General features: G+C 44.5%; 3 protein-coding genes across 5 annotated transcripts in view; 2 read left to right on the forward strand and 1 right to left on the reverse strand.

The window, feature by feature from the left end:
- Positions 1 to 3801, forward strand: part of FYCO1 (FYVE and coiled-coil domain autophagy adaptor 1) — a 45755-nt gene extending 41954 nt beyond the window's left edge. For all 3 annotated transcript variants that reach the window (XM_054273487.1, XM_054273485.1, XM_054273486.1), the window contains one exon: positions 16 to 3801. In XM_054273487.1, the coding sequence (XP_054129462.1) occupies positions 16 to 91 (76 nt within the window). In that variant the 3' untranslated portion in view covers positions 92 to 3801. The remainder of the gene's footprint in view (positions 1 to 15) is intronic.
- CDV3 (CDV3 homolog) overlaps positions 1 to 12737 on the forward strand; it is a 185448-nt gene that overhangs the window by 160328 nt on the left and 12383 nt on the right. The window lies entirely within an intron of this gene.
- Positions 7341 to 9562, reverse strand: CCR9 (C-C motif chemokine receptor 9). Its single transcript, XM_054274065.1, has 2 exons — positions 9524 to 9562; positions 7341 to 8501 (listed from the first exon to the last, which is right to left on the reverse strand). Exons 1-2 carry the CDS (start codon positions 9560 to 9562, stop codon positions 7341 to 7343), a joined length of 1200 nt encoding a protein of 399 aa, XP_054130040.1.

Raw genomic sequence — 12737 nt, forward strand, 5'->3', positions numbered from 1 at the left:
TTCTTTCCTTAACAGGTTTATCTCAAAAAGAGTGTTTTATCACTTGGCTGTTGAGCGACCTGTCATCTATGATGGAAGTGATTTTCCATAGCCTTTACTATACTGTGTATTTTTAAATTTTTAATATATGCTATTATTTATGTACATGTGTAAGCATTCTGATTACCACTGTTTTTGAAGATTTGAAACTATGCAATAGTTCTAATGCACTTAAGAGAAGATGTGTACACTAAAAACAGAAGCCTTTTCAGGAACACTAATGGTTCTGTACTGTGTACAGATTGCTGAAAAGCCATGTTGTTTGGTTTAACAGGTCAATAATAACCAATTTTTTTCAGTGGGGAGAAAAATAAGTGTGGGGGTATCTAAATGCAAACTGAAATCCTCTGCTAAAAATTGAGCTGTTTTTCTTCCAAAAATATCCTTCAAAAGGAAATGTAAAGAAAAATGCCTATTTTTTGACTTCTTCACTGAGGTGTAAACATAACCATCTCTGTTCTGCTGTATTGCTCTTACAGTCAGAGCAGCAATTATGCAATACTTCAGTCTTCACAATTATTGTAATCCATCTAGAATTTTTTATCTTTTCCAAGTTTTATAAGCAGCAAACCATAGGAGTTTTATATATTTTGGGCTAAGATTTGGTAAGTCTTAACTGGTTCTTTCCAATGCTTTGGCACCGAATACCAGTTACACAAGAATAAGCACGAAGCAGCAACTCCTTTCACTTTGGCTCACCGTGCTCTGTGCATTGGCCCATGGAACTCAGTTCCTATGGTGAGCACCAGTGGCAGAACACAGAACATCCCCTGTGAAATAAAGTTCTGCTCACTGAGTGATACTGGGAAGAGGAGCATTCCTTTTTCCTGCCTTAGCACCTTAGTCATCAGTATTCACAGGAAAGCACAGTTTCTGAGGAGATCAGCAACGTCTGTGTCTCTAGACCACATGGAAGGCAGCAATAGTGTTTGAACAGATCTCAGAACATCCATCCAAAATGGAATGCATATCCAGGCCTGGTGAGCTCTCCACCCAGTGGTGTTAGTGCATTCTGTCCCTTTCCTAAGCCTTGCAATTGCCCTAACCAACTGCTAGCTTTCCATCTTAGATTTGTGGGCTGTTAACACTGCCTTTTAAGGGAAGACTGGGTTCTCACTTATACAAAATTTGTATGCAAACCATCTGCTTTCCATATAGAATTTCAGCTTTTTGTCAAAATACCCGAAAGTGGATTTTTCTGTAAAAAAACCCTGTCTTCCAATAGAATGGCAAAACACTTGGCAGGAGAAAGAAGAAAAGCTCTTTCTCCCAACCAGCCCTCCTCATAATTAAAGTGTGTCTGATTTCTCATATTACTGTTCTCCCAAGAAACATCAGACCTGAAAGGTTTTAGTGCAGCAGTTGGTAGAAGACCAGCAAAACCTGTGAGGAACCCTATAGAGACTTAATGCCAGCTGTAGCTGACATACAGGGGTTCTGGTGGGAGACAGGAAATAAAGCATGAAGGGGAGGAAGAAAAAAGGGCAAGCATAAACTGCAGCAAATGGTTTGGGGAGAGGAAAGGGGCATACTTGTAAAAGCAAGGAGAGGGAATTGGAGGGATGAGCTCAGGTGGGGAAGGTGGTCATGAGAGGCCAGCTGGTGTTTATGCATTGCTGGTCCAATCCGATACCTATAAGGGATCTCCCACCCCAAAGGACTGGTTGTTTAAAAGGTGGAGATCACCAACCAAGTGTTGGACATTTACACAGGAGCAGCTGAGGCAGAGGGAAATTTCTGATCATAGAAAAGAAAATAATTGCAGTTAAAGCTAAAGGTTGCTCATCATTTATTCTAGTTGTTAACAATCTATAATACAGTGATCCTGAAAAAGATTGTGAAAGAATGACTACTTTTCATGGAGCACCTAGGATTTAGGTCTCTAGCTCACCAATAGCGTTCCCTTGCCTTCAGCTGCCTTTTTCCCCATGGTGGTGGTGTGCTCCCAACCCTCTGCCAGGTAGCGTGGTCAGTGGAAGGTGCAAGCCCCTGAAGGCTGCAGTGTGGTTAAGCCCTGACCTGGTTGTGTGCATGACAATGAGATGGACAAGAGGCTGAATTACAAGTGGGTAATAAACAGCAATAAATGGCGTGGATCAGTTCACGAATTACAGGTTATTTCAATCTTGAAGCTATGTTTATATTTAATTAGGCGAGAAGAGATTATTTATTGCTTAAAAATGGAGTACTGTGTACCATATGCTATGCAATTTCACTGAGCTGTTACTGAAGTCTGCTGCAGTTTTCTTTTAAGCTTTTAGGTGTGGTTTTTAAAAACGTTTTGCTGTTGTTTACTTAGAATACTAATTTTACTTAGAATCCCTAATACCAGGGATATTTTTCTAACATGCCAAATGTAAGGTAAAGGGACACTGTCAAGTATCAGCCAAAATATGACATCTCTGTTAAAAAGTATTTGAAGTATCTCTACTAAAAATAATTTGACAGCCTTGCCTCTTGATTTCTCTCCACATCCAGTTCCCGACATTTTTTTATCCTGTGGCAAATATTTTTAACCCCCTGTTCATGTAGCTCTCAAAATAATTGTCTCCATGTAGTAAGCCAGATGTTTTTCTGGAGGTCTCTTATGTAGATAGTCCTGAGACTGGCTGAAGCCTGTGTTTGGGAGAAGGGGAGTAAATCCACCGCATTGTTCTCATTTAGCATTTGAGTCTTTGTGGTCCCTTTTCTTCAGGTTTTCCTGCCCTTTGAGAGTAATTTTATGGCTGTTTTTTTTTCTCTCTCTGAAAGAGGACTAAGAGGGGCAGTCAGAACCTGTAGTTTAAGGATGAAAAGAAAATGTTTGCTTCTGACCAAAGACAGTACCTAAGCAGAAAAAGTTTCAAATGATGAAATATCAGGCTGGTAAGATGCAAGTGGACAGGAGTGCAGCTGTTCAAAGAAGCTTCCCAGGAGCAGTAATCCATGATTACTGTTGGAAGAGGCTGTGCAGAGACAGTAAGAACCTGACATTAGTAGAGGCCTTTTGTTTAAATGTCCCAGACATTTCATTTCTGGAATCATGGAAACCCAGTAAAGGACTTTGCACAAGGGCAGGCTTGTGCAAGAGATTATTTCATTCAGGCACCTCATTCTTCCATTCATAAAATTCTTGTTCATGTGAGCTAAGCCAGCAATGCTGGAAAATTATTTATTTACAGGTGCTCAGGTGATTTGTTGAATTGGGCTTTTTATTATCTGCAGGAATGCAATAAAGAGAAAAATATTTTTAATTGATCATGAAATTAATTGAAGGAGATGTCACATTCATTGGACAATGAGATTATACATTGTGGTTAGCATAAGTAATTAGATGTTTTTCTGGGTGCTGGAAAGGGTAAGGAGATATGGAGGGTAAGATTTTTTATTACAAAGAGGTTTATGCACAGGAAAGAATGCAGTTTCTTCAAGAAAATGACAGTGTTCCTTTACATAACATTACTCAATGTTTCTTTGTGAAAAATGAAAGAGGTATTGCACAAGAGTATACCACATTAAAAAATAGCAAAGCTACAAAAGCCTGACTTCTTTCCTAAAACTGAAATTGCACTATAGATTTAATTATACTCAATCACTGAGGTTGTAACTTGTTCAGAAGCATCTTTTGGTCTTAACTGCCAAAGAATTGCAAGCCCTGTTCACATCAAACTTCCTGCTCCAGGTATGGGAAAAATCATGTATACCAGTGTCTGTACAGTTACAGAAATGTTAATGGTTGTGTTGGAATTTTTTTCTTGATGCTTTTTTTTTCCTTTTTTAACCTCAGGAATTTAAGAATAAAATTCTTTATCATTGCGAATGTTTGTCCCTTTTTTGGCTTGTAGAGATAGCATTGTGTGGAAGATAAATCTGATAATTATATAACCTACTTGGGGGTTTTATGAAATTTATGTTGTTCCATCCCCTCATTTCAAAGCTACAATTAGCAATGGAAGGTTCAGAGCATCTCCAGAGGCATCTGGAGACCTGACTCCACGTTCAGAAGCTTCCCTCTAGGAGAGGCTCCAGCAGAGCCTAATCTGGAGTATGAGGGACCTGCAGAGAGTGAGTTTTACATATAGCCAGTACATGTGTAAGCGACCATACCTTGCTGTACCTCAGCTCTGCAGGGAGCTGCTGCAGCCGTTGGAAGTCTTTGTGTTCGTCTCCAGTAATTCATTTTTATCCATCCTGGGTAATATCCCCTCCCTTGGTGCTAAGGGAAAGGCTCTCCCAACCCTGCTTCTGCCTTATATTTCTCAGTCTGTGCCCCAAGAACAGACCTTGGCACACATAGGATAACATTTTTTCTGGGGGGACAATGTGAAGCTGCTGCAAGGCTGTCATTAGTCCTTGAAGTGTCACAGGGATGCTTTGAAGTCCAAATATAGTAATAATGCCTGTACTTTCACACTCTTCCATCATTTCCCTGCTCTCTGGAAGAGATGCTTCTATAAAGATGTCTCTGTTTTGGGTAGAGCAGGCACCAGGTAGGCAGGTTGGCCTGCAGAGAGTGCAAGTTTCCCATGGCTCTCCCACCCCCTGTACCACAAGCAGGCTGGTGCTGCGCTGTGTGACTGCCTGCACCACGGTGACAGGGACGAGCCCAGCTGCCTCTTCGAGGAATAGCAACAGCATAGGAAACTACAGCCCAAAACTGGGAACATCCAGGAAAAACTGGCCTCGAAGAGAAGGGAGGGGACCCAAGCTATGAAGATCTCAGGCCTCTCCCAGGACTTCAAGCAACTGCTGGGTGCCCATCCTGCTAGAGCTGTGCGTAAAACATGAGCAGAGTCCCCTGGGACTGCTCATGGAGCAAGGGAGGCAAAAATACCCTTTGCCTGTGAGGAAACCTCCCATCCTGGAAGACAGCATCACGTGAAAGTTGGGGACACCCTAGCCAGACACAAGGGGGATTGTGGTGGGATAAATCCAAGTAAAATATCAGGGCAGAGGGACAGAAGAGGGTTTGACTACAAGGAGTTGTGCTGCTGGCAGATGGAGGCCCCCAGCAGATGCAAGAGGGAGTAATGGCTGAAAACACCTTCATAACTGAGTCCCTGCTGTGTGCTGACCAACAAGAAGGGTTGCTGATGAGGCTGCAGCCAGAGGGGTGCAGGGAGGCAGCTTCCCCCCAAGTTTGTGTGGTGAGAGCAGCTTGGGGAGCCACCAGCAGCTGCTGGACTGCAGGCAGCCTTGGTGGAACCAACCCCAGGAAGGAAAACCATGTCCAGGGAGGTTTGTCACCAGCCTCCCCTGGCACAGTGATGGGAGCAGCCTGACTCACAGCAGGATGTGCATGACCCAGGGACAAGCCTGTCACCCCAAACTGCTGCAAATTCATTGCTGTTTCACCACCCTCAGCAGTTTCACCTGCTGATTGAGCATGAATGTTTTGGGGACTGAAGAAGCTTTATTTCTGTGAGATGGCCACGAAGTTCAGGTTCCTGGGGCTGCTGAGATGTAGTGCAGGGAAGAGGAGCTTGCAGCAACTAAGGTTTGCACACTAATTTGTTTGCTCTTTGGGGGCCTGGAGAACCCTCTGAGAAGAGCCCTATGACCCCCAGTCTCAGGAAGGGGTAGTGGGACTGCGCTGCTGTGGGGAAGGATCTGCCCCCAATGTGCTCCCTCCTCCCCTACTGCAGAAACCTGCCTTGCTTCCCCAGACTGCACCCCAGCCCTTGCCTCAGGAGCCTAAACCTGCTCTGGTGCCTGCAGGGCTCTCAGCTGCAGCTTCCACACCACAAGGGTTAGATATTTGAAATAGACCCTCTTAGCAATTTTTTCTTTGGCCTCTTTTGGGAGGGGTAAATGCTGTGATTGCAAACAGGTTATGTGTATGGATCCAAACTGGGAAGGATGTGTGGGCAAGAAACAACCAGTTCATCCCCTTGGTGTATGTGGCAGTGCCTTTATTTAATTTTGGCTTCTGTTTGCTGAGCACAAATTACAAAAACCCCCCACACCTTTCTTGTACATACAGTGAAAATTATATACATCTTTGACCATTTTTCTTTCTAAGGAAAAGGTAAAAAAAAAAATCCTAATAAATGTATATGAAACTTGAACCTCATCTGCTTAGGTATACCCAATTAGCTAGAAAAGCAGCACCAAACTGTGCAGAAAGCTCTTGTTTACCAACATGCTTTAATCATAAATGCACAGTGAAAACCCTTTTTCCCTGGAAGAGCTAAGTACCAGAAGGCAAACCAGGTTCGATGAGATTATTTAAAACAAAGCCTCCTGAGCACTACATCCTGCAATTGAAGAGTGAGAGGTGCAGGCTGCGGTCAGGCAGGACAGCTGAGACCATGTCCCTGTGAGGGGATGAGCAAGGGGGAACAGATAAATGATGCCCTGTGGGCTCAGGTTTTGAGGTGCATTACAGCACATCACTTCTGGGAATGGCAGCCTCCACAACCTGATGTCTCATTCCAAATTTCATTAGGTTTGACACTTAATTACTCCCTGTCTTGCTGCTCCTAGGTTAAATATACTTTCCAAAGATATTGGTGCATTACTGGTGGTGAGCTGAACCATGGGTTTGGTTTTTGTGCTCTGGTTTATGACACCTTTGCACCATACAGCAAATATCCCCAGGACAGACAAGTCAATGTCTCTAAAATCCTTATTTTTTATTGTGAGGGGTGATTTATTTCCAGTATCAAAACAGGAGCCATCATACCTGGCATCACACAGCTAAATACAGGAGAAAGACAGACCACATTCTGCAATGCCCATTTTATGTACATGAACAACTGGCTTTTCTGTGCAAGGAAAAACATCTATGCAGCCAAATGGAGTTGCATATGCCCAGGCACAGAGAGCAACATTTGCTCACTGCTACAAACCAGTGTCAGAGCTAAAGGCCATTCTCCTTTACACGGGACGGGATCTGGTGTAGGAATCTGGCAGGGCTCCCAAGTCAGGCCACATTCACAGGGGAACCTGGTGTGACAGCAAATGAAGGCTGCTTCCTATGGACAGAAAGCTTCATCTGCCTGTGTTGCAGCCATAGCTGGGTTTATCACCTGCTGTGAGACTTGTTATTTCAGGTTGTGGTCTGAGCTGCAGATGGGCCAGCTGTCACAAAGATATTTTTTGTGACAGTTCTGTTTATAGCATATGAACGTTTATATGGTTCCATTTTGCTCCCATCTGCCAAAGGTTTCCTGTTCTCTCAGCCAGCAACCCTCAGTTGGTTCCCACACATCAAGGGCAGGTCCCCAACCCTTTCTGCCCCTCTGGGATAATCTTTGGGGTATACAGAGGGTTTCCAAAGAGCTTGGTGCTTCTCTGGAGAGGAGAAGGTGAGGACTAACTTACAGGATGACTTTGCAAGGAGGGGACATAACAGAGGAGGTCCAGTGAGTGTTAAGGATCAGGGAGTTCCTGACCCGCCGCCCCCCCAGCATGGCAAAGGACCAGTTTGAGCTGTGCTCCTGGCTGTCACAGGCAGAGGAGTGCTCCTGGGCCCTGCTCCAGCAGCAGCCACAGCTCTGCATCATCCTGCCCAGCGCCATCCTGAACCGCTCGCCAGCAAAGACATAGAGGAAGGGGTTGAGGCAGCTGTGGAGGAAGGCGATGATCTGGGTGACCTGCAGCCCGATGTCCAGCTGGTTGGCAACCTGACAACTGTGCACCACCCCCGTGTAGGTGTTGATGGCTTTGACCAGCAAAACAATATTGTATGGGAACTGAGAGAGGAGGAAAGCGGTGAGGATCATGGTGATGATCTTCAGCGACTTCTGCTTTTGAAATCTTTTGGCCTGTAGGAGGGTGTTGATGATAAGGGCATAACAAATCACCATGACAAGGAGTGGGAGGAAGAATCCTATGATGACTTTCAAGGCCAGGACCGTAACTCTGAAGATCACACTGACGTTTGGTGGGTACATAATTTTGCAAACTGTGAGGTCACCCACCTGTGTGCTCTGGCTGTAAATGAGTTCTGGGATGCACAGGCTCACAGACGTCAGCCAGACAGCCAGGCACATGAGCCTGCTGCGCAGGAGCCACCTGCGCCTACAAGTTTTGGCTTTCATCGCTTGCACTACAGTGATGTACCTGTCAAAGCTGATGCAGGTTAGAAGCAAGCTGCAGCCATAGAAATTGATCTTATACATGCTGTTGACAACTTTGCACATGAAGTCCTTAAAGATCCATCCATCTGAAGCAGCCTTGGCCCAGAAGGGGAAGGTGAAAAGGAGCAGGAGGTCAGCAATGGCCAGGTGCAACAGGTACAGATCCATCATACTCCTCCTGAAGTGGTATTTGCAATAGACAAGCACGACCAAGGTGTTCCCCACTGTGCCCACAGCGAAGATGAGCCAGAAAAACACTGGCAGGAAGGCTTGAGCAAACTGCCTGACCTGTCTCTTGTCACACATGAAGTCTGTGCTGTTCACTGGGATCTCACACAGGGACAGCACCATGCTGTCATTCCTGTAGTAGTCCAAGCTACTCTTGCCAGGATGTGTGACCTGCAATAGGACATCTAGTAAATTTGTGCTGAGAGGCTCAGTAAAGTGTACATTTGCCCCTCTCCACCAGATGCAGTTAAAATGCCTAATTTATTCCATTTAAATGAAAAATTGCGAAGGATGCCAGTGAAACAGATAATTTCAGATTGCTCGGAGTGTGCAGCACAGCAGAGATTTATAAAAATGACCCATTGAGTGAAAAACTCACAAAAGAGCAGTTCACGACATCCAGCCAACTTCAGTTATGAAAATGGCAGGTGGTGAAAGCATTATGTCTGTCAGATAATTCAAACCATGGTTTGCTTGGCTTCAAATACATAACAAAAGGCAAAATGCCCAGCTTGGAAAGAGGTGGAGAAGAAGTCTTTGTGTTATTGCTACATTGGGATAGTACCAGTGGCTTGAAAGAGGCAGAAAACTGATGGAGACAGAGGAGGGGAAGGAAAAGGAGATGAACAGTGACATAGTTGTATACTCACAACATTTGCAGCTTCCATCTTCAGCCAGATTGCTCCTCAGTCCTGAAGCTCCGTAGCCTGGAGAGGAAAGATGGGGGAAAACAACTGATTTGAAACAACTCTGAAGCAGGACTGTGACCCTCTTCCTTGTACTTCTTCTTCTTCTACCTTTAATAAAAACCTCAACTCCTTGAAACAGCTCTGGCCGGAAGATGAACAAACCACACAGAAATTGATGCTGCTGATTTGAATTATTTACTTATTTCCATTTTACAAATTTACATTTAGCCTAGATTAGGTCTTCAGCTTCTCTATGGCACTGTGCTGATTAAGTCCTTGGATGCACTACAGTTACTGCTATCTCATTTTTATCAAGCTGTAGGCTCCCCAGTGTGCACATGTAAAAAGTAATCTAAAAGTACTGTATCTTGCAAAAGATTCATGAGAAAAATTGAAATTTTCCTCTAAAATTATCTAGCAACTAAGAAGGAAAAGTACCTGGCTTTAGTAGTACTTTGCAGTCTTAAATATTTGCATGCTCTGCAGCAAGTGATTAATCTCTACCTGCAACTTCTCTTTCTTATCTGTGAGTTTAGTGCTCATTGCTGTTGGCCTGCAAAGCTGATCATTGAGCCCCGGTAAACAAAAAAAAACTGGGCTTTTTCTGCCGTAGATTGCTTTTCTAGTCAGTCCATCATCACAAAAGGTAGCTGAGCCTGGTGGGCTTGATGCAACACAAATGCACCTAAGTATTCCACATGTTCTGAACCAGCTTGTACAGAATAATGCCTTGTGACAACACAAGGTGAGTCAGTGCTACTGGGGACCTTCAGCTGGCACAGACCTTTCCTCCAGACCTGTTCAAAAACAGCTCATGTAACTGAGAGGTCGCCTTGCAGAAGCCACAGCAGAAGTGGATGGAGCCAAACCTCCTCCATGGGGAAATGGCCCATGTTCATGCTCTGACTTCCCTCTGACTGCTTGCTGTGGGCTGACAAAAAGCACCTGTGGCTGTGGCTGGCAGCAGTCAGTAAGCTCCTGATTTCTCCCCAGAACTTCCTTCTAACATGTCACTGAAGCATCTGGCGAAGGATGCAGAGCTGTGTATCCCCAGGGAGCTTTTTTATGTTATTTTCTTCTAGCTGTCAGACCTACCTTAAATTGCAAACAAAAAGATCATTGTAACTGGGCCAGTTCTGTGGGGGGGAGAAAAGTAGGTGATTTGTAGTTTAGTTCCTTTTCCATGGAGGCTGCTCATGGGAAAGAGAGACATGAATAGCAGAGGAGTGAGGGGACTCATTGGGACAGTTGCTGCAGGGGGGCCAGCCTGGATGTGGCACCCAGGAGTCACACTCTGCATGTAATGTTTGCTCTTTACACCTACAGTTAACCTCTTTGTAGGCTGAGCTGAGTGTGTGCTCCTGGGGCCTCAGCCTGATTAGACCTGTCCCAGACTGCTTACTCTGTGGTTTTCATGTTTTCGGTGGCTCAAACACATGTGGTAATCTTCTCTTTCTTTTATTTTTATTTTGAGGTTTTTTTCCTGGTAAGCTCTTTTGATACCAAAAGGACAATGTCTCATACCATCAATTTTCTGCTCATGTGCATCATTTAGCACAGGGCAAATCAGATACTGCTCCTAGGCTGTGTCCTGCTGCAGAACACTTTCACTGGGGAGAAAGAGTACCCTTGAACGAGAACTGGATTCCTCTGGGCAGCTTCCAGTGTCTTTTTGGGAGGCTGGGACAGGAATGAGCAGCTGGGTCTAGTCCTGTCCTCTCCAGGTTGACCCAAGGTGACAGCTTCCCTCTGCTGCCTGCCAGGGCTGCCAGCAGGCAGGAGGCAAGACTGCAGGGTCTGTCTCATGCCCTGCAACACCACGTGCTTTGCAAACATCAGCAAAAGGGAGCAAACCAAAAGTATGGCTCCTTCAAGAGGAAAGGCCAGGCTATTCCTGCTGCAGAAAGTGGGGAGACCCAGGGCAGACAGTCCCATAAAGTCCCTACTGGTGGCACATCTTTATGTGGCAACCATCCAGAAGAGTGTGGCAGGGAAGACTTTGAAAAGGCAGTGAGAAGTGGTTAATAAAAATATGAACTTGCACATCTTATGTCTTCTTTCTGGTAAGCTGGCATGCAAATGATGCCGACTTAAGTTCCCCTCTCTGCAGGAAGTCTGAGCACCACGAGGTTTTGCTTTAATGACGGTGTTCAGCTGTGACCAATGCTTGTTTGACTCAGACTTCAAGGAAATGTCCAAATCACAGTTCAGGTTCAGTTCCAATTATGGAGAAAACAGTGATTCTGGCTAGGTTTTGGGTTGGGCTCTGCTGTTACTTGGCACCATACTCATGTCAGCAGCAAAGCATCTCCTTCCAAGGGGAAGAAGCCCAGGATGCTCCACATTCCACTGCAAAATCTCCCCTAAGGTGTCTGTGTATCTCTAATAATTGGTTGTCATCTTGAAACTCCTCATGAAACAGGCATAGGTCTGTATGATGATACCACTGTACAGGATTTGGGCCATCCTGCAGAAAAACAGAAGAGGGGGAGTAGATCTCAGCCAAAGCGCAGGGCACCTGATAAGGAAAGCACATGTGAAAGCACAGGCATAGACTGTGGGATTAAGGACAAGTTACCCTGAGCTTGCAAATGGCTGCCTGATGGTGGATCCACAGTAATTATCTGTAATTCAAGCTAGTTTGGCCCTTGGTATAATGCAGGCTGATTCAGCACTGGGAGACCTACATTAACTGCAGTAGAGTAAAGGCATGCCCATGAGCAAAGCCACTGATGCAAAGGATCTTCACATCCTTTGGTCTCTCCTTGGGGAATCTGAACCCTTACATTCAGGATTTAAGTGACTTTAATCAGACTTAGTTTCATTCTTCCTGGTAGCAAAGTAATAAATATGATTTAGCCCACCCCTTTACAGAGCTAGTCCCACTGTACTAAAAGCCCCCAGGGTAGATAAACCTCCAGACCAGAACACAGGCAGCTGCTCATCCTGTTCATCACTTTTCTGCCACATGACATTTGTTAAGTGAGTGTTGCTGACAACAGCAGCTTTTTTGCTCCCAAGAATGCACATAGAAGCAAAACAGTGTGAATGTTAGTCCTCTTACCAAATTTCTGCCAAAATGGTTCCTGATTTACATGCTCACTCAATGCCATCCAGAGTTAAATCCTTTCAAGCAAAACCAGAGACAAGGCAGTCAGCTCTTGCAATATCAGCATGCATTGTGAGATAACTTGTGATTTCCCTTCAGCTCATATTGATGCAAAAGTAAGCATCTCTGTTTTCCTTACAAATATATTGCTTTCATGTTCATCAAGAGAACTTGCAAGTGAAACACTGGTTTTTGTTTTGTTTAAAGTGAGAAAACTAAAGCCACCGGTACTTGTGTCTTCTTTTTAACTTTGGGGTGCTTAAGCATAATTTGGGGATAATTTTTAAAGCTCTTCATTTATTGCAGGTACTATAGGCAGAGAAGTACTTAGCTTGACATTAGCTTTTACTTAACTGGAAAGATTTTGCAGAAATAAAACAAAACTTAGGGCTATATCCTCTTCTGAGCCTGACCAAGAAGTTTCCTATTTTCACAGTGAAAACTGCACCATTTTTGAGGTAAATCTATCTTTTAACATGCCAATTTTCCTTTCCTTGGGTAAAAAGAGGACATTAATCTGCTTCATTCCAAGCAGGCTGCTTGAGAGGTTCAATCACTCCTCAGACGGTCCATTTAGGGGAGAGGCTGTAGCTGGAATTCACTGTCCTC

This window comes from Melozone crissalis, unplaced genomic scaffold (assembly GCF_028551555.1).
Source record: "Melozone crissalis strain CALT ecotype California unplaced genomic scaffold, PUWL_Pcris_2 ptg000016l_1, whole genome shotgun sequence".
Classification (NCBI taxonomy): domain Eukaryota; kingdom Metazoa; phylum Chordata; class Aves; order Passeriformes; family Passerellidae; genus Melozone; species Melozone crissalis.